This window comes from Rhipicephalus microplus, chromosome 2 (genome assembly GCF_043290135.1).
Source record: "Rhipicephalus microplus isolate Deutch F79 chromosome 2, USDA_Rmic, whole genome shotgun sequence".
Lineage (NCBI taxonomy): Eukaryota > Metazoa > Arthropoda > Arachnida > Ixodida > Ixodidae > Rhipicephalus > Rhipicephalus microplus.
In genome coordinates this window covers 135,173,925-135,194,803 of record NC_134701.1, presented here as the reverse complement: position 1 = coordinate 135,194,803, position 20,879 = coordinate 135,173,925, and the positions used below count along the sequence as shown (strand labels likewise).

The following is a 20,879-nucleotide window of genomic DNA, read 5'->3' as shown; positions in this document are numbered from 1 at the left end:
GATGCTTGCATGACTATGGCTTGACGGATTTTCATGTGGTTTTTTGCATTGTGTTCCTCAGTGAATTTTCTATGTCGTGACGTTTTCATATTTGTTAATTACTACCTCAGTATTTTTACTCCTAAGCTAATTTCACATTATGATAACGACCACATTTACAAGCATGTATACAATGTTCTCTGTAAAATAAAAACAGTCATAAAAATATTTGCAGAATGTCACGCCATCAACCATCCCAATGGCTAAAATATAAGAGCAACTATAGGCTTCTACCATGTTTTTTTGTCACACCAGGCTTTGGGCAAGTTTGGTAGTACACTGATGGATAAAAAAATTTATAATGCCAGAACTACTGGAGATAGCTGAATGAAACTTTGTCATTTATCATTTAGCGCAGTTTCCAGTAAGCATGCCAAATTTCATTGCTCTACGACAAAAACTAAAGAATTTCACTTTCGATCCCCACCTCCCCCCTTAAGGTCTTCAAACTTCCGGCGCTGACTGCACATATACACATATTACAGTTCGTATGTAAATAAAAGACCATTACAGTCGAAACCCGCAATAACGAAATCGCCGGGGAAACCGAAAAATTTCGTTTTCACGAGAATTTCGTTGCTGCGTGTATGAGACATAAAAACAGTGATACGGCAAGCAGAAGGAAAATGTATGGCCATAAGTCGGTCAACTTACTTTGCCGACCCTTGCCATGCAACAACTTCAAAGCTCTCCCTTCGCACTGGAAAAAGTGGCCCATTGCTACATCGTTGTCAACTGCGCCGAAGAAGGAGCGAAGGGTGTCCAGCGCATCCAAAACAACCCGCGGGTTGGGTTTCTCCGTGTGCGTCTCTTCTTGGTCCTCGGTGTCGTCAGCTTTGCGCACGCTTTCGATAATGGCCTTATCGGTCACTTCCTCATACACGACTACGTCATCATTGGCGCGTACGAAGGCATCAACGGTGAGTTCATCTGGGATGTCGATGGCTCGAAGTTCCCCCCAAGCGTTGGTCAGGGATAGAGGCACTGCACTGCCACCACTCTAGCCGTCAAGTGCGCCTTCGTCCAAATCTTCGTCTGGTGAGGCCGAAGCGCAATCCGTGCGTGATGCTTGCACGGTGATGGTGAAGCCCCCGTGATCATTCGCCATCGCCTGATAATTTGCCATCGCAGCATGATCATTTGCCATCGCCTGCTGCAATGTGGCCAAGCATGTTGCCGGACACAGACCCAATCGCCGATTTAAGTAAACAAAAATAGCGGTACCCACACTATCGCGGTAGAGGCAGACGTTTACAAATTTTGAGTGCGCATAACACGCATACGAGCATATTTTCGACACGTAACCTTTGGCGGGAGGGTAAAATAAGGCCCACACTGTGATAAAAAATTTGTTAATGCGGGATCGCTGTCCAAAAACATTTCGTTGCCGCAAGATACGTAATACATGGGCTTCTATAACGTTCGCCGGGGATACGAAAATATTTCATTGCCGTGGGGATTTCGTACTCGCGGGGTTTCGTTATTGCGGGTTTCGACTGTATAAATCAGCGTGAAAAGCAAATATCGTGAACTGCTAACAAAAAAACCACACGTGCAGGTTGATATTTATTAAAATGGATGAGGTGCTTCATGTGATAAACCCAGCTTATCATGTTTCAAACAACATTTACAACACCAACGCATGCTGCACTCCGCCTGTATAATGTTTGACATTGGCCTCTCTGTCAGACATAAGCCTTCACTGCAACAAGACAACTACTGCAGCAAAACTGGGAAACTGATATAGAGAAATATTTGAACTAATGGGCCTTATGTGGCTAGCTGTCGGTACGGGCAAACCCAAACTCGCACTATTCAAAGTAGGTAGTGTTTTAAAGAATGCACACGGCGTTGAAGATAGTAACGTGAAGGGACATAAACAGGAATGCAGGCTTACTCAGCTTGCAATGCACCTGGAATGCTTAGCTAACTCCCCAACAATACACCGTGCCAAACTTTTGAATGTGAAGCATTTCTTAGCGAACTTCGGCAACTTTGAATGTATCTATGTATCTATATAGCCGCCTACGACTTTTAGCTCTTCTGGCAGTTTCGATAATGGTATCGATACTAAACTTGGTATGATATAACATGACTGTGTGAAGAACATATTTGACTAGTCGTAACATGAAAATCATGACGTTTGTGTCATGAATGTCATAATTTACATTACATGGTCCTGCAGCTCTTGCGGTGCTTTCGTTCACATGGAATGTTGCAAAACTGGTATGGTATGACATGATTGCATGGTGAACACAAGCGACAGGCCCTAACATAAAAATCATAACATGCGTGTCATGTAACAACATGACTACATGCCACACTCATGATGAGCTCTCGGCCGTTTCGCTAGCGTCACATATACCAAATTTGGTATTACGGTACGTGAATGAATGACAAATGTATGATGATGATGATGATATATGGTGTTTTTTTGGCGCAAGGGCCATTTGATGGCCAAAGAGCGCCAGTTCATGAGACAGGAATGTGGACAATGATTGTGATTAGCGGCTGTATAAGGGCCATAAAATTCCTCGGAGTAAAGCGGGTAAAAACATACAATTAATAAAATCATGACCATGCCATGAAAGGTGTGTGTGGTGCGAATAGATGGCAAAAGTTAATGATAATAAAAAGGATGGTGGACATGTATGGCATTAGCACAAGTGCCTCACTCGTTCATACCCTTGCGTCCAAGGGCCGTGAGGCAGGTGCTTTATTGTGTAGCCACCGCAGCGAAAACCTCTCTGAAGAGGTCGTGCTACGGTATGCCCGGGTATATGACATGAAAGCTATGAATTTCTTTTAAAAACGCTAACAATGATTTGTGACTAAAAAGCGGTTCCCTACCGACAAATTGCAGGGTGTAAAGGTATATGTTGTCTGTAGGGTGAAGGAAAGTGTTGTTTTCTTAGAGTGTCCAATTGTTTGCACTGAATTAAAATGTGAAGAACTGTTAGTGCTTCACCACATCTGTCACACAATGGTGGATCGCCACCGGAGAAAAGATATGAGTGTGTCGTGTATGTGTGTCCTATCCTGAGCCTCGTTAATGTTACCTCTGTGTGACGTGATTTTGATACTGGTGGCCAATGGCCAAGGTGTGGCTTGATAACGTGTAGTTTGTTTTGTGTGTGTGTATCCCACTTGCTCTGCCAGTAGTCCCTGAGTTTTCGTTTGAGAGACGGCTTAAGATCAAGGGCCGGTATTGATGAAGGTGTAATGGCGGTGCTTTCGTGCGCGGATGCAGCAAGCTGATCCGCCATCATGTTGCCTTGAATCTCACGGTGCCCTGGCACCCAGCACACAACAACATGTCGATTGAGTGTGTAGAGTGTGCATAAAATGGAGTAAAGTGAAACGAGGACCGGGTTTTTTTGATTCTTAAGACTGTGCAGAGCCGTTACCACACTGAGGGAGTCTGTATAAATTACTGCTTTTTGTATTTGTGATTGTTTGATGTGTTTAGCTGCCACAAGTATCGCGTAAGCTTCCGCTGTGAGGATACTTGTGCCTAGATGTAGAGGGCCAGCATCCGAAAAGGAAGGGCCAACAGCAGCGTAGGACACAGAAGAGTTAGACTTAGAGGCATCTGTAAAAAACTCAGGACGTGTGTATTTGTGTTGAAGTTCCAAGAAGTATGTTCGAATATGGGCAATAGAAGCATGTTTAGTAACTTCTAGGAAAGACACATCGCAATCTATAGTCTGCCACTGCCACGGTGGCGGGTATGCTACAGGAGCCATTAAACTGTGTTCGAGTGACACTCCAGTGTCCTCAGCTAGACCCTTCAGGCGAACTGAGAAGGGCTGCCTCATTGAAGGCCTGTTTTGAAAAAGAATGGAGCTCGACAAGTCATTAATAGTAGAGTATGAGGGGTGCATCTTGTCTGCTTTCACGTTAAGGAAATATACAAAGGACATGTAGGTTCTTTTCAGATGAAGCGACCACTCATTTGACTCAACATAAAGGCTTTCTACGGGGCTGGTGCGAAAAGCACCCTTAGAAAGGCGGATGCCCGAATGGTGCACGGGATCCAGCATCTTCAAAGCACTTTGAGTCGCAGACTGATAAACAATGGCCCCATAATCTAAGCGGGTGCGAATAAGGCTTCTATACAGGTTCATGAGGCATTTCCTGTCACTACCCCACGTAGTACGTGACAACACTTTTATAACATTCATGGCTTTTAAACATTTTGTTTTTAAATACTTTATGTGGGGTACGAAGGTCAACTTGTTGTCCAAGATTAAGCCTAAGAATTTATGCTCGGCTTTGACGGACAGACGTTGCCCGTTCAGTCGAATGTCAGGTTCCGAGTGCATGCCTCTCTTTCGAGAGAACAAAACACACGTGCTTTTTTGTGGGTTAAGTCGAAATCCGTTTTCATCTGCCTATTTGGAGACCTTATTTAAACCCAGCTGAACCTGCCGCTCACACATGGCCAAGTTGCATGACTTGAAGCCAAGCTGAACGTCGTCGACATATGTACAATAGAACATATTGCGGGGAATGGACAAGTGCAAAGAATTCATTTTAATAATAAAAAGTGTGCAACTAAGCACGCCACCTTGTGGCACGCCTGTTTCCTGGACAAATGTTTGGGAGAGCACACTGCCCAGACGGACACGGAATGTCCGGTTTGACAGGTAACTTTCAATTATATGAAACATTCTTCCGCGCACACCAAGGTGGGACAGGTCTCTTAGAATTCCGAAACGCCATGTTGTATCATAAGCCTTTTCGATATCGAGGAACACAGAGAGAAAATATTGTTTATGGACGAACGCGTCTCTGATCTGTGCCTCGATACGAACAAGGTGGTCTGTGGTGGATCTACTTTCTCGAAACCCGCACTGAAATGGGTCGAGCAAATTATTTGTTTCAAGAAAATGTACAAGTCGGCAGTTTATCATTTTTTCGAAGACTTTGCACAAGCAGCTTGTAAGTGCTATAGGTCCATAGCTTGAAGCTAAAGAAGGTTCCTTGCCCTCTTTCAAAATGGGAATAATAATAGCCTCTTTCCAGGAGGTAGAAATAGTGCCAGAAGACCAAATAGCATTGTACAAACAAAGTAAGGTTCTTTGGGTTTCGGTTGGTAGGTTTTTTAACATTTCATACATCACACGGTCAGAACCTGGGGCAGAAGTACTGCAGGAGTTTAGAGATGTTCGGAGCTCAGCTAGACTGAAAGCTTGGTTATATGCCTCGTATCTAGTGGATTTGTGTTCGAGTTTCTGCTTTTCTATTCTTGTTCTGTATTTTTGGAAAGTGTCAGTATAGTGGGATGAGCTGGATACCTGTTCGAAGTGTGCACCGAAGAAGTTTGCCTGATCTTGCAAGGTATCACCCTGAGTGTTTACGAGTGGAAGTGTGTGTACTTGTTTTCCTGCTATCCTACTGACCATGTTCCAGACTTTAGCCTCCTGTGTGTATGAATTAACCCCTAATAAAAACTTCTGCCAACTTTCTCTTCTGGCCTGCTGACGCGTTCTCCTAGCTTGAGACTTTATTTTCTTGAAGGTATCAAGATTTTCGGCTGTCGGTGAGTTCCGAAGCAGCCTCCAAGCTCTGTTTTGCTGTTTGCGCGCGTTTCGGCATTCAGAGTTCCACCATGGCACACGCCGTTTTCCAGGGTGTCCATTTGTTTGTGGGATGCATTTTGTTGCAGCACCAATCAAAAACGCTGTGAAGTAGTTCACAGCAACATCAATGTTCAAAGTACATATGTCATTCCAACCTAGACGAGCGATGGTATAAAACTGTTCCCAGTCGGCTCTGTTTATGAGCCACTTGGGAACACGTGGTGGACACTCAGTTACTGTATTTGTGCTCAAAACTACGGGGAAGTGGTCACTTCCGTACAGATTACTGACGACTTTCCACTGGAGTAAAGACACAAGGGATGGAGATACTATGCTTAGGTCTATGGAGGAGTAGGTGTTATTAGCAAGATTATAATAGGTTGGTTCTTTTCGATTTAGGAGACATGCGCTCGACGAGAGAAGCAACTATTCGATCAGTCGACCTTGCGCGTCATACCGAGAGTCACCCCATAGCCTGCTATGCGCATTAAAGTCTCCAAGGAGAACATAAGGTTCCGGAAGTTCATCAATTAAAGAGTGTAAATCACGTTTTTGCAGCTGATAGCTAGGAGGAATGTAAATAGTGCAGATTGTGATCAGTTTATCAAAAAGAACCGCTCGAACAGCCACTGCCTCAAGGGATGTTTGGAGTTGTAAGTGTGTGCACGCAATTCCTTGATTCACTATGATGGCAACACCTACGGATGATGTCATGGCATCATCACGGTCCTTTCGAAAAATAACGTATTTACGAAGAAAATTTGTCTGTTTTGAATTAAGGTGTGTTTCTTGTACACACAGCACTTTTGGTGAGTGTTCGTGTAAGAGTTCTTGGATGTCGTCAAGGTTTCTGAGAAGGCCTCTGACGTTCCATTGTATAATTTGAGTGTTCATGGTGAATGTAAAATAATGCTGTGTGTACGAAAAGCGAGTGGCTGTTTAGACGGGGAGTTTGAGTTCACTTAACAGGGCCGTCACCAGGCCCTGTTATCGGCTTTTTTGTTTTCTTGGCGCGCTCCAAGGAGCCACGCCGCTCTTTCGGCACCAAGGGTACCGACGTATCCATTGCCTCCTCGGAGGCACTGGATGCCCGCACGTGCGGGCTGCTAGTTCGGATTTTGGGCCTCGCCTGGTGAGGGGAGGCCTTGAGACCTGAAGACTCTGGAGTCTCCGGTCTCTGTTTGGGAGTAGGCGGTGTAGCCTGGGCTACAGCCGCCTTGGGGGCAGGTGCCACAACCGCCGGCTCGGTATGCGCGGGCCGGAGGCGTGGCGAAGGCTGGTGCGGCGGTGCCCCCTGACGCGCCGCATCAGCGTATGTAGGTCCATAGAATGGAGCGACTCTTCGCCGTGCTTCCTTAAATGTAATGTTCTCCTTCACCTTCAACGTAATTATTTCTTTTTCTTTTTTCCAGTTAGGACACGAACGCGAATACGCAGCGTGTTCCCCATCACAATCCACGCAGTGAGGCGTAGTAACACAGTTATCAGAGGGGTGGCCGTGGCTACCACATCTTGCACAAGTTTCCTGACCCCGGCAGTTCTGCGATCCATGACCAAATCGTTGACATTTATAACATCGTCTTCGATTGGGAATGTAGGGACGGACAGAGAGTTTGATGTAGCCTGTGTCTATAGATGAAGGCAGTGTGCTAGATGCAAAAGTGAGTATTAAATGTTTGGTAGGTATTTCTTTGTTGTCGCGTCTGATGACGATTCATTTCACATCCGTGACATTTTGCTCTTTCCACCCTTCAAGCAGTTCCTGTTCAGACATTTCAAAAAGGTCTGCTTCTGAAACAACTCCACGTGAGGTGTTCATTGATCTATGAGGTGAAACAGATACTGGGATATTACCAAATGCTACGAGACTGCCAAGTTTTTCATAGTGGTGTTTTTCAGGCAGCTCAAGGAGAAGGTCTCCGCTAGCCATCTTTGTAACCTTGTATCCTGGGCCAAAGAGCTCAGTCAGAGATTTAGCAACAAGAAATGGAGATATGGCTCTGGTTTGTTTTGCTGGCTTTTCGCTGTGCACTACATGGAATTTTGGAAAGCATTGTCTAGGTTGGCTGAAAATTGATATTTCATCGGTGCGTCCCCTCTTAAGCGGAAGACGATCTAAGAGATGGGGAAATGCAGGTGTTCCCATAGTAGTGTACTTTTTTTTCGGCAGCAATGGCGACCACCAACCATGGAGTCCAACCAGGGGACGCTGAAGCACTTAATAGCATAAGGCTGCAGACGCCAGCCGTACATTGCCACAATAACCAAATATAACTACTCAAGGTTGAGTAATTACACAAGGTTAACCCTTGCCGCCAGGAAAAATCGGAAGTAAATGGAAGAGAGAAGAAAACAGGATAGATTTAAAGACGAGAAAAGACTAAGATGTAGGAAAAGAGAGATAGGAAAAGGCGACTGCCGATTTCCCCTGGATCGGTCAGCCCAGGGGTGCCGTCTACGTGAAGCCGGGGTCAAAGGGGTGTGTTGCCTCTGCCGGGGGGCCTTAAAGGTCCAATCACCCAGCGTCGGCTCAACCCCCAGGATCCCCTTTTCCCCGGACACGGCCAAACCACGCACGACTAGGTGTGGGAGGGAGTCAAAACTCTCCTGTTAGCTCGGGTCCGTGGTGTCGCTACACACCAAACGCCTACTTGCGCAGGCGCCCCTGCGGGCCAAAAATGACAAATGTATGATACTGGTGCAAACATGATAAGCATAAGATGCGTGTCACGTAACGACATGACTACATGCCACACACATGATGCACTCGCGTCCGTCTCGCTAGCTTCACAAATGCCAAATTCGGTATTATTATCATTATCATCATCATCATCATCATCATCATCATCAGCCTGACTACGTCCACTGCAGGACAAAGGCCTCTCCCATGTTCCGCCAGTTAACCCGGTCCTGTGCTTGCTGCTGCCAATTTATACCCGCAAACTTCTTAATCTCATCTGCCCACCTAACCTTCTGTCTCCCCCTAACCTGCTTCCCTTCTTTGGGAATCCAGTCAGTTACCCTTAATGACCAGCGGTTATCCTGTCTACGCGCTACATGCCCTGCCCATGTCCATTTCTTCTTCTTGATTTCAGCTATGATATCCTTAACCCCCGTTTGTTCCCTAATCCACTCTGCTCTCTTCTTGTCTCTTAAGGTTACACCGACCATTTTTCTTTCCATTGCTCGTTGCGTCGTCCTCAATTTAAGCTGAACACTCTTTGTAATTCGGTATTATGTGACGCTAATGGATGACGAAGGTATGTGACTGGTGCAAACATAATAATCATGAGATTCGTGTAATGTGAGAACATGACTACATGCCACAGTCAAGGCGCCAATACATTTAGCCATGACGTGGTACGCGTGCTCGCCGGCGTTCATTTCGTTGTGTCACGCTGGCATTGCCACGGCAGGCGCCGGTCCTGCCACATGCTCGCAGGCGTGCGCCACGCCGCGTTGCTTTGACGCATGTGGGTTTAAGCGCGTCCGGCGTCCCTCTGTCACTAAAAGAGGGAGAAGCAGTGTTGTCTGGGCAATGCTTCGGCATAGAGTAATGTTATTCTATGGCATAGGCACGAAAAGCAGCATGTTGCATTTCGCGCCGGCTGCCGTCAGGCCACGTCGACAGACGCTGGTAGCGCCTGGCGTCAGACTTTAGAGCGAATGCATTTCGTTAACGTAGCGTCGCTGTGCCCAGCGAGCGCGTGCGTCAACGCTATATACATTGGAGTATACAAAGCCCTTCATGACGCGCTCACGGCCGTTTCGCTAGCTCCACATATACCAAATTTGGTGTTACGTGACGTCAATGGATGACGAAATATATAACTGGTGCAAACATGATATTTCTGACATGCGTGTCATGTAAGAACATGAGAACTTACCACGCTCATAGCATGCTAGCTCTACATATACTAAATTTGGTATCACGTGATGTGAATAGATGACGAAGATACGTTTACGTTCAAACCTGATAATCGTGACACAGAAGTCATATATGGCATCTTTTACCTCCACTTCGTAACGTTTCCTCCACCCCGTGGATCGTAACGTTACCTCCACCCCGTAAACTGACATATCAACATTTCTCACTCATGCTTCGCATATCATCGATTCCCACTGTATGTGGTATCTGCCAATTTTTTTTTTTTCCAGGTTTTCTTTCACCCACAGAGCCAGTAAGACTAGCAACAACAGTAATTTTAGGGCAGCAAAAAGGGTAAGCATGCAACCCAAGGTGAACAAAGAACAAAAGGGAAGCAAAAGAGCGTCTTTGCAACTAGCGTAGTTGCAGGCCACTTTTCCCTGTCCTCTTGTTTTTACAGCGAAAGCTGTATTTGGCGAGGAGAAACAAAAAAATGTCCGTCAGAGATGTCACAAGCAGTCTCCATTGGCGGCGTTATCACTTACATCATTTGCGGCGTCATTGATTGGGTGATTTGTGGGGTTTAATGTCCCAAAACCACCATATGATTATGACAGACGCCGTAGTGGAGGGCTCTGGAAGTTTCGACCACCTGGGGTTCTTTAATTTGCACCCAAATCTGAGCACACGGGCCCACAACATTTCCACCTCCATGAAAAATGGAGCTGGTGCAGCCGAGATTCGCTCCCGCTTCCTGTGGGTCAGCAGCCGAGTACCTTAGCCACTAGACCTATTCGGCGGGGCATTCGCAGCGTCATACGAAGCATGCGCGCCATTGGGTGCGTTGTGAGTGATGTTGCCCGTCCCGCCGCAGCCGTGATGCTAAGCATGCTCGCATCAGTTTCTCCTGAAACCTTCCACATGGGCATGCCACCGACAACTCTTGAAGAGCCCTGGCAGGGGAAACGAAGGAGAGCTCGTATTCTCCGAATCAATGGTGCAGTTGGAGCACGAAAACAGATCAGGAAGGCCAAGTGCCGGCAACAGCTGCGTACCGGTGATTCCGCAGCCTTCGAAGCGATGCTAAACTGCAAACGAGAATGCAAGCGCTCGCTCATGGCGGGCGGATCCTGCAGACCAAGCTGCCGAGTTAGCTCACGATGTCAAACGCTTGCAACAACACGGTGTTACAACGTCAATGTGATGATTGCGAGAACGCGTTCTCCAGAATTTTCTCCGATTTCGGCAGGAGTTTCTTCAGCACATCGGCTTCGGTTGCAACATTTGCGAACGCTTGTGGTTCGAGAACAACCACTGTGATAAACACATTGCGAAAAGCATTTAACCACTCATTACACTTTTCGATGAGGACATGAAATTTAACCGCTCATTACACTGAGCGGTTAAAAGCATTTAACCGCTCATTACACTCTTCCATGCACTGTGGTAAACCCAAGCCAAATGTGTGTCTAACCTCATTAGGAAGCACGAATATGTGAACAATAATTGTGAAAGGCTCTAGTACCACGTCAGGTTGAACCCACTGCTAAACATCGGAGCCGCTCGTTCCAGCTTCTGCTGGTTAAACGTTTAAATGGAGTGCTTGGGTGCTGATTTTTTCCTTTACCTTAAGTTGCATTCTCAGCATTTTGCTCAGCACGAACCAGCTAGCCCAAGAACATGTCTTATTAGCTACATTTTAGGGCAGCAAGCACTGTACGTATTTGCAACGGATTTCGCGTATGTAAGAACACTGCATTTTGCACAGTGTGCATGAGCAGACGCTCTGCGCACAAGCTTTATACAAAAAGCAGCATTTTCACGTACACAATGTCAAGACAGACGCATCATACAAGCAGTGAAACATTCTAATGACTGCAGTATTCCGAGATTTAGCCATAACTCACGTCACGGAGATATTCAGCGTGGTGACGGGTGGCAACAAATATGAAGGTGAGCTCATCCGGTTTGATGACATGCTTGAGCAGGTGCAGCAGGATGGCTGTCTTGTCATTGTTGCGGCACATCACGTACACTGTCTGCACAGGGCGAGTAAAAATGAGAGAAGCTCTTGAAACAACAGCTGATGCAATGACACTTTATACAGATACATATGAACACTGTATAGCAGGTTCCACAGATGCAACATGTCAAATCGCCTATCACCCAGCACTTCCTTGGATATAGCACAGCCTTAACGGCTACAGAAGTATAGTTATTGAGATAACAATACCCCACTTTGCGTACCAGCAGCAGCCGCGTTTGGGCAATGAAAGAAATCTCAAAGGCTATGCTTTATTAAGTAGCGCACAATGGATCATTGTAGAGTAGCAAATTAGGGGGTGTGCGAATATTCAAAATTTCAAATATTTTTCTAATAGCACTTGCTATTCGATTCAATTTTCACAGGAATTTTACTACTCAAACTTTCCAAAGACAAATACACTCAATGTTCGATTGAAAGTGGCCCTTTCAGGTTTTCAATATGTTTCACCTCACACCCGTATTGCAGCAAAGCTTCCTTTCGGCTCTGTTATGGTCGCAATTGTGTTAACTCTGGAATACGCTAGTTCCGACATAGAGATGATAAATGTGGCAGAGGTGGGGGCTAAATTGATGCTGTTTTGGATGTGAAATTTGACCAGTAGTCTGAAAGACCAAACGCCTAAGATTTCTAGCATCGAAGATTTCAGATGTTCCTTTATATTGAAGTCTACGAGGCAGATTTGAAAATCAGGACTTGAAGGGACAACACCATTGTCCGCCACATCAATTAGTCTTCTACAGAAGTTGAAAGAAGAGGACAGGCTGAGAAAATAGTATCAGCCTTTCACATGCAAAATGCACTCGGCAAAACTTTGCTTGCACCAAATCATGAGCGTAAACGCAATTAACACTCTGCTGTGTTGCCTCATTCTTGTTAGGACAACTATGAAACACAACCTTGCCTGCGATTTTTCAACCAAGCATATAAGAATATGCTTAGGAATCCTGTCCAACCATTTTCTGCCATTGCATTTTGAAGTATTCGAAAAATATTCTAGAAACAGTCGATTAGATTCACACTCACACTTAAATATCTGAATTTGTTTTGCATCTAAAATTTTTCTATTTTCATGGCTAGAATGGCTTTTTCAGCATGACCGAGCAATTGCAGTTTCGCCTTCTTAAGAATTTTTGCTCTGTGGCTCCACCATAAGTACTTTAGATTACTGTAAAAAACAAACCCTTTGCCTTTGCACAGAACAGTCACTATGTTAGTGACTACAATAATTTTTTGAAGGCCGACTTTTTCACTGTTGATTCAAATTCTTCGAGCGAACCTATTTTAGAGAAAAGGTCGTAATTTTTTTTCGGTGACCATAAAGTGACAAAAAAGTTGTTTGGATTGTTACACACATATGGTTTATTCATGAGCAACAGCAAGAGAGAAAAAAAAACAAAAAAACTACACAACTGCTAAATAGTTGTGCTTTGCAATAAAACTACAGTGCAGTTCACAGACATACAAAAATAAGTGCACGAAGTGGCATCAAGTGGAAACACTGAAGAAGAAAATCCACTTTTGATCCAGTCAGCATTTTTACGCCATGCATGCTTTTGAGATGTAACTCGCTCATCTAGATTGGAGTGTAAACTCGTCAGTAACTCCTCATAATATGGGCAGACATTTACCGAATCAGACTCTGATTCAGCAATGAATTGCCGCTAGACCCACTTGTGGCTGGGAAACTGGCATACAAATCCACAGTGCAAGCAAACTGCACAGGTGAATGCACTGAAGAAAACTATGTAGTTGTGAGTGCGTCCACAAAGCAAAAAGACCTCCAAAACCTACAATGATCATTCGTCTTATCGCTAACAAGAGGAAGCAATTTTTGCAAGTCTTCGAACAGGAAACGGGAAACGCAAAAACAGCAGCATTGTTTACGTCAGTCAGTGCCTCCATGAAAACAAGTGAAATTGTGTACCGAGAAACAATGAATGAGAAAGTTACAAAGAGTAAAAACTGGTCATCTTTTGAAAAATTCTAAATGAGAAAGCTATCAGTTTCGCGGGCACATTAAGCGCGAATGGGCCGATGGACGAAACTGAAGCTAGGCAGTGCTAGAAAAAAATTCGATGTATTCCCACAGTGTGGCGGCACATTCCAAGCAAAAGAAATGATCGGAAAAGGGCGCGTGCTTTAAAAATACAGGCAATGATGTAGTTTTGTGTCTATGACCCTCACAAGGTTAAAAATGTGATACCTTTAGCTGCTCACTGAGCTTGTCTTCTACATCGAGGCGGATGAGCACAGGCTCAGACAGGCCTGCCCTGGCAAAGTCTACCAGCAGTCGAGGCAGAGTGGCCGAGAAGAGAAGCGTCTGACGACCCTCGGGCAATCGGTGGAGGACCTCGGTCAGCTGCTCCTGGAAACCCATCTCGAAGAGCCTGTGCATATATAAGCACAGAAAAAACATTGAAATATGGCACACAGTATAAAAATGCTGACAAATGCGTAAGCACACTTGCTTTTGATTGGTTGGGTGCCCATAACTCATGCACAGTACCAAGACAATTCATGAGTACGGATCTTTATTATTCAAACATGCTAAATCCTGTCATTGTACTGTTTGTTTCCACACGCTAAGTGCATAATTGTGTCCAGAACTTTACCTTGCATTCCAAGTCCCAAAGGTACAGTTCCTTTGTGGCATTGCAACCAAGTCTCTTCAATGTGGCACTTCAATCCATCTTCAGGCAAACAGTGACGAGAGAGATTGTGTTGGAGGGCCTTGTTGCCACCCTCGTTGTCTTCGCACCCTGCCCTTGTTACGCAGCCAAGATGCCCTGTTCCCTCCTTCCACTTCTGTTTGTGATTACTCGACTCCGCCTGAGAACGAGCATCGCTTTCTCGGGGGCCTCCGTATCTTTAATCTTGGGAGGTGTGGCTGGCTTCATCTCAACCAAGCCGGGAGCACCACTACCAATGTCAACCTTTGTAGCACACTGGCTATAGTGCGTGGCTATGGCTATGGCAGATTTGTATCTGAGGTGGATAAACTCGAAGTCAGTGAATATGCGAACTTGCCAAAATTAATGGCTTACTATATAAATAAATTTGCACTAGAATTTTACTACTCAAATATCACAACTTCTAGAAAATAAACCTAATGGTTTACAATAACAGCCAATAAATACAGTCGATCCCGGATATATTGAACTCGAAGAGTACCGCGAAATAGTTCGATATATTGATAATTCAAAATATCAAATATGTGCATGTAAGGCCTAAATTAAAGCATTTCAGGCCTCGTAAATCGTTATAAGCTTTAACATACCGATTCGCTCAAAGTGTAATGAAGAACAAGGTGTGAACTGTAAGTCACCACACTTTATTTTGTAATATAGTCCGTAAGGCAGTTTTGATTCTTGCGTGCCATCAGGTTCCGGTCATCCTCAATATCATTGAAGCTTTTAAAATAAGCGAATTCAGCTCCTTCATCCACAACAGCATTGATTAACAGACAACGTCCATGTAAGCTTTGTAGCACAGCCAAAAGTTTGTCAGCAGCTGTAACGAAGGCGTTGGCACATTCATAATCACACGAGCACACTTCCTTCCGTGGCACTGGCAATGGCAGCTATGATCTCAGCATCAATGCAGTCGGAAACAGCTACGTTGTCATCTGCACCGATTAAGTCGCTCACTGTCCGAGATGGTGCCAGAAAACACTGATAAGTCGCAGAATTCAATGAGGCACTGCACGCTGTTGCCAGTCGTCGTGAAGAACCCAATGTCTTCACCTGGCCCGCAAGGAAAGTTTACGACAGTGCTTTACTTGACAACGCTCCAAGCGCCAGTCATAAATTTTATCGCTATGTGCGAGCCAACGTTCTGTTCAACTCCCGAATGAGGATTTATCAGAAACGAGGCGAGAAGTATAGAAGTCCACAAAGCGTAAAAGACAACACCGAGTTAGGAGAGCTCTTATCGTCGTCATGTTGGCAATATCAATGCCACTTATGCCTTTGTAGCTGGCAGCTACTGCTTTCAGCTGCTTTGATGAGAAAAGCTATAGAAAGCATGGCCTCCAAGACACGCAATTTAAAACCAGAAACACTTGAAATATATCACAAGGTTGCACATCTCGAAAGTCATGCTTTTTAGGCTCGCATGACTGTCGCACGCCATTGTGCGCAAAAAAATAAGGAAAGGAATGCAAGCATTGCAGTGAGACCGCCAAGTCACTTCCCTTTCTCATTTTGGTGTACTTGGCAATCAGTGTTATTGAAAAACACTACGTCCGTGCGTTAGGACCTGCAGATCACACATCAAACATACCGGTGCACTCGCAAGCGCCCTGCAATGAACCAGACTAACGCAATGGAATAACATGGCCTTTTCGTCACCTGTGCACGAAAAGAGATCGGAACGTGTTAGAACGCAGCCAAAAATTGATCCATATTTGCCAGGAAAAAGGAATTTCCAGGGCTTCGGCACGGCGAAATGTTAAATATAGATGTCCGGCTGTGTGCGAGTTCGATATACGAATGCATCGGTCTCATACTTTTGCAAGGGCAATTTTCAAGGGCATTTTTCAACTGTTCGATATAGCTAATAATTTGGTATATTTGAGTTTGATATAACCGGGATCGACTGTATAATGACAATAAATCAACATTAAAGATGCTCGCTCTTGAGTTTTGGAATACAGGTGTGCCAAACTGCTAGTCGATGCTTCGAGCAGTTTCTGCGCAATGGGCTTGGATGAGGGTCTACTGCTGATGCGTAAAATGCCTATTCATGGTTCTGAGGAGCCAGCGGACAACATCGTTCGTTGCTTGTGATGAAGCACATTGCGCCTTCATCTCTTGTGCATGATCCGCTAGCACGATGTTCTCACCCGCAAAGATCGAATTTGTCTCGTGCATTGCTGCTGTGAGCAGAATGAGGCATAGCCATGACTTCAAGCGATAAGCTATGTCACGGTGCGCGCCCGACGTTTTGAAATACGTTATGCTCGATCATGAGTACATAGAGCACTCACATGATAGCATTCTTCATGAGATCTAAATGCTGATAAGCAGAATCTCTAAGAGGGTCCCATGAGCCTAGCAGAAGCGTATTTCTGGTACTCGCAACGAGTACGGCGCACTGTCATAATCTGAGGTTCTACATGTGGCGGCCAAGCTGAAGCGTAATTTTATTTTAAGTGAACGTCGACCCCTGAACACCGAACGAGTGAAAACAGGTCACTTTAGACAGCCATGACTTCGCATCGTGTAAACAGCCGACAACGCTCTCTCGGAGCGAGCAATGGCGAGGCGCCCTGGAGCAATGTGGCGGATGCACCCAATGGGAGGTTCAGTAACGAACTTTAAACATTAGCTTTTTCTATGCCTGTTTCTGAATAGAGGACCTAGCTGAAGTGGATGGAGGAATGCTCTTTCTAACGAGCCTAAAATGACGGCACCAAGTTACGATGTTGAAGAGATATATTTTTTAGAAAATGAATGAAAAATAATTAGGCACCTTTGGCAACATTTTTTTTCACTTTGAAGTATTAGAAAAATATTTTAGAACTATTTAATTCACACTCGAACTTTATCATTCGAATTCATTTCATAACCGAAATTTTGCTATTTGCACAGCTATAGAATAAACGCCTCCAGTTGAAAGAGAGAGAGAGAGTAATAATAAAAGGAAGAGACAGGGAGGTTAATCTAGAAGAACTGGTTTGCTACCCTGTACTAGGAAGCGGAAATAAGGGTCAAAACGAAGAAAGAGAGAGAGATAAAAAAAAGACGTCCTTTTCCCTGCTGGCCTGCAACCCACCCTGCTCGCAACTGAACGTGAGCCATAGTGATATGAGGTCAAAGCTCTGAGTGTTAGGGATGCTGCGTTGTATACTAGCAAGACTGACTGTCACTCTGATAGTGCATGGAATGATCCAAATGAGAGACAGGCTGCCTAGAGTAGATTCATTGCATCCTATAACTTTTAAATGTAGCTAGAAGAGCAGGAAATTTCCATCTGAAATATCACAACACGTAATGTCTTGGAATCTGCACCACCCTCTGATTCCATGTCAAGTGCCTACAATTTGCAAAATGCAATATCTGCCATAATATAATTCACTGGCAGCTTATGAAAGAAAGTTATTAATAATGAATTAGTACTGTTTTTACAGCAAAGCTGCATATACAGTAAAACCTCATTGATTATAAGTCACTGGGACCTTGAAAAATTTTTGAATTAGTCAGGCTTTCTAATTAACAGAACATTCATTCAAATCATTCAAAGTAATCAGGGCTGGTTGTTTGTTGTGGCAGCTAGTTTGCAGCTTCAAAGCCTATGTTTACCAGCAATATCAGGTCCTAATTTTGCCGCAAACAGGAAGAAACACTGAGTTTCACCGCTGCCATCACAAGAAAAAAAAAGAAAGCTCACCTTCCCAAAGGGAATCTTGAAGAAATGCGAATGCATTGCTTGATGTTCGTAATGGCAATTCGCACGTGAAAACCAAGTATTAGTAGAACATTGTTTTCTTTTTTTTTTTCTTACACCGTGCAGCCAACAGCGCCGTCCACCGCACGTGACGTTTTTCTGTCGCGAAAAACGCAGTATGGGTTTTCAGCTCTAGTAGCTAGCGAGCACGGTTAAAAAATACTATGAAGTGAACAAAACAATGTTGTTTGAATGAATATTAAATTTTTGAATGAAAACAATTATGTATTTGAACTTGCTTCGAAATTAATATAAATTATTCACAATTTTGGAGTATTTGAAATGAACAACCAGGTGCATATTAATCTATATGTAACGCCACCACCCCCTCTTTCTGTAAAGGTGGTGTCACTGTAGTGGTAGGGTGCTACACTGAAAATACACCCATACAGATAAAACCTGCACTGTCTCGAAGGCCCACTTAGGATTACATGAAAATATTACCCTCACATCAATGTATAATTCATACACAAAAGCTTGTTATATCGGCTTATATGTTGTAAAAGGTCCTATACTTTACATATTATCACTTTCACTCTACAAAAGTCACATTCTGCTACTATTCAAAATTTGGTTCCACTTCCTTTGAATGAAAAAAAAAAATGCCATTTGCACAGCCCTTGTTCAATTTTCAAGAAATATTGGACAGTTTAGTTGGGTCATGAAAATTAGGCTCAGTTCTTTAATAATATGTGATAAAGAATATGTGATATGTACCATTCAAGTTCGATTAAAAATCATCCGACCAAATCATTATTCACTTCGAACCCAAAGTTTACTATTCATGCGAGCCTTGTTTATGGACATTCATTACAGGTGACAGTTGACTTTCAATTATGTTTTCTTTTTTTTCCTGAAACATCTGACGCTTATTAGTTTTTGAAAGTACCGTATTTGCTCGCATAATTTGCACGATTTTGGGGCCCCGAGAAGGGTGTGTGCAAATTACGTGGGATTTCGTGAGCGCATACAAAATATTGTGTCACAGTCCTAATGTGCGCAGTATATAGATTTAAAGAAAGAAATTAATCACAAATGAAGTGCACTTGTTAATTTTGAAAGAGCATGAACTTTAACCAGTAAGATCCGATCACGCACGGTCTAGCAGGAATCACTGATCGCGAAGTCCGATTGGGAATCATTGTCATGGCCGCTGCCACCGCGCTCCCGAACCGCATTGTTCTCAGTTCCGTCGAGCGCGTTTGAATGCCCCATTTTCTTTAAGCTCTTTCGACAATGCTGGAAGAAACTAGGTCCAACGACACGACAATACCGGAAGATTAGTTAGTTATGTTAGGTTTTGTGGCGCAAGAGCAACTAAGGCCATGCTGCGCCAGACTCATAGTGAGAATACTTACAGCGGACAGGGCTATGACAATGACTCTTAAATGTCTTGACGGCGATGACATATGGGATATGATGAGCGGTGAAGCGTGGCTGTATAAAGGCCTAAAAAGATTGGCTCCGTAAACGCGTGAAGTATATATCTCTTCTAAGATTATGCGTGTGATGCTCGGGGTGGTCAATGTGTATGGTTGGTACATGAGGTTATGTTAAACCGTAACGGCTTTTACACAGCACTAATACCATACCCGTGTCCTTATAACCTAAGGGCAGGGAGGCAAGTGCCTCGTTGTAAATTCTAGCTGCAGCAGATGCCTCTCCGAAGAGGCTGTGCTACGAGTCACATCAGTCAAGTTTTTATATGTCTAGCGGTAGCATAGTTTAGTGTAGTTAGACCATGTTCAGAATTTGTGCTTCATTTAAAAAGCTGATCACATCAGCTATGGGTATTACCGTATTTACACGATTGTAAGACGACTCGAATGTAAGACGACCCCCCCAAAATCGCATCTCAAAAAAAAAAAAAAAGAACGCGCGCATTTTACACAAGGGAAATTTATTCACGTGGTTGCGGAGGATTATTGATCTATGCTGGAGTCGTCCTCGCTGGTGCTGCTGCCGTCATTGCTGCTGCAGTCCCACAACACGTCGTCGTCAAGTGTGAGTCCACACTTTGCGAACTACCGCACCACGGCATCGCGTGGGACGGCCGCCCATGCGGAGAGGACCCACCCGCACACAGTAGCCAGGGAGGCTCTCCTCACTGCACAGTTGTTGGTTTCCTCCGCATGAAGAATAGCAGCCCGCTTAAACGCTGCCGTAAACGAGCGCCGAGTGTTCTTCGAGCCTACGGCACTCATGTCAGACAGAAGTGACTCGAGAGAGCCGGTCGTGGACACAAGCGACAGGAGCACGCGGCGATGGGCCCGCTTAGAAAATTGTATCACAAAGAGGAGCTCTTCCGTCAACTACCAATACCCCCCTACGGCGGCTCTTCCATCGATTACCGGTGCTCCCTCAAGAGCCGTGCGCTCGTCATAAAGGCACTCGTAATGCGCGCAGTAGATGCTAAAAAAAGAAAAGCTTTTGTATAAGCACGCGGAAAACTATGCGCTTTGGGTTGAGCGGGAAACTATTCGAGATGACAATACATGGTTCGATTTCGATTCTAAGGTACATGGTTCGATTTCGATTCTAAGACGACCCCCCAACATTGGATTGTCAAATTTGAAAAAAAGGGTCGTCTTACAATCGTGTAAATACGGTAGGGCGTCATCGCCCAAGAGTAGCATTGGATGAAAGGGAATATCTAACCTGTAAAACATACGGAAATGTTTTTCTCTTCATGTTTCCATATGTGGGCAAGCTATTAAAATGTGCATTACAGTTAGTTGCTCCTGACACTTGTCGCATGTTGGGGCTTCTTCGCCTGCCAATAGATAGTTATGTGTGATGTGCGTATGACCTATTCGTAGTCGACATATAACTACTTCGATAAAACGCGCTTGATGAAGACAGGTCTTCCATTCACCAAGAACAGGTTTAATTA

The 20,879-nt window shown here is 44.5% G+C and overlaps 1 protein-coding gene across 1 annotated transcript in view; it reads right to left on the bottom strand.

The window, feature by feature from the left end:
• Positions 1-20,879, bottom strand: part of LOC119170716 (ATP-dependent RNA helicase DDX54) — a 103,197-nt gene that overhangs the window by 69,455 nt on the left and 12,863 nt on the right. The window contains exons 6-7 of the mRNA XM_037421952.2: positions 13,743-13,926; positions 11,400-11,531 (exon numbers count right to left, since the gene is read on the bottom strand). Coding sequence (XP_037277849.1) covers positions 11,400-11,531; positions 13,743-13,926 — 316 coding nt within the window. The remainder of the gene's footprint in view (positions 1-11,399; positions 11,532-13,742; positions 13,927-20,879) is intronic.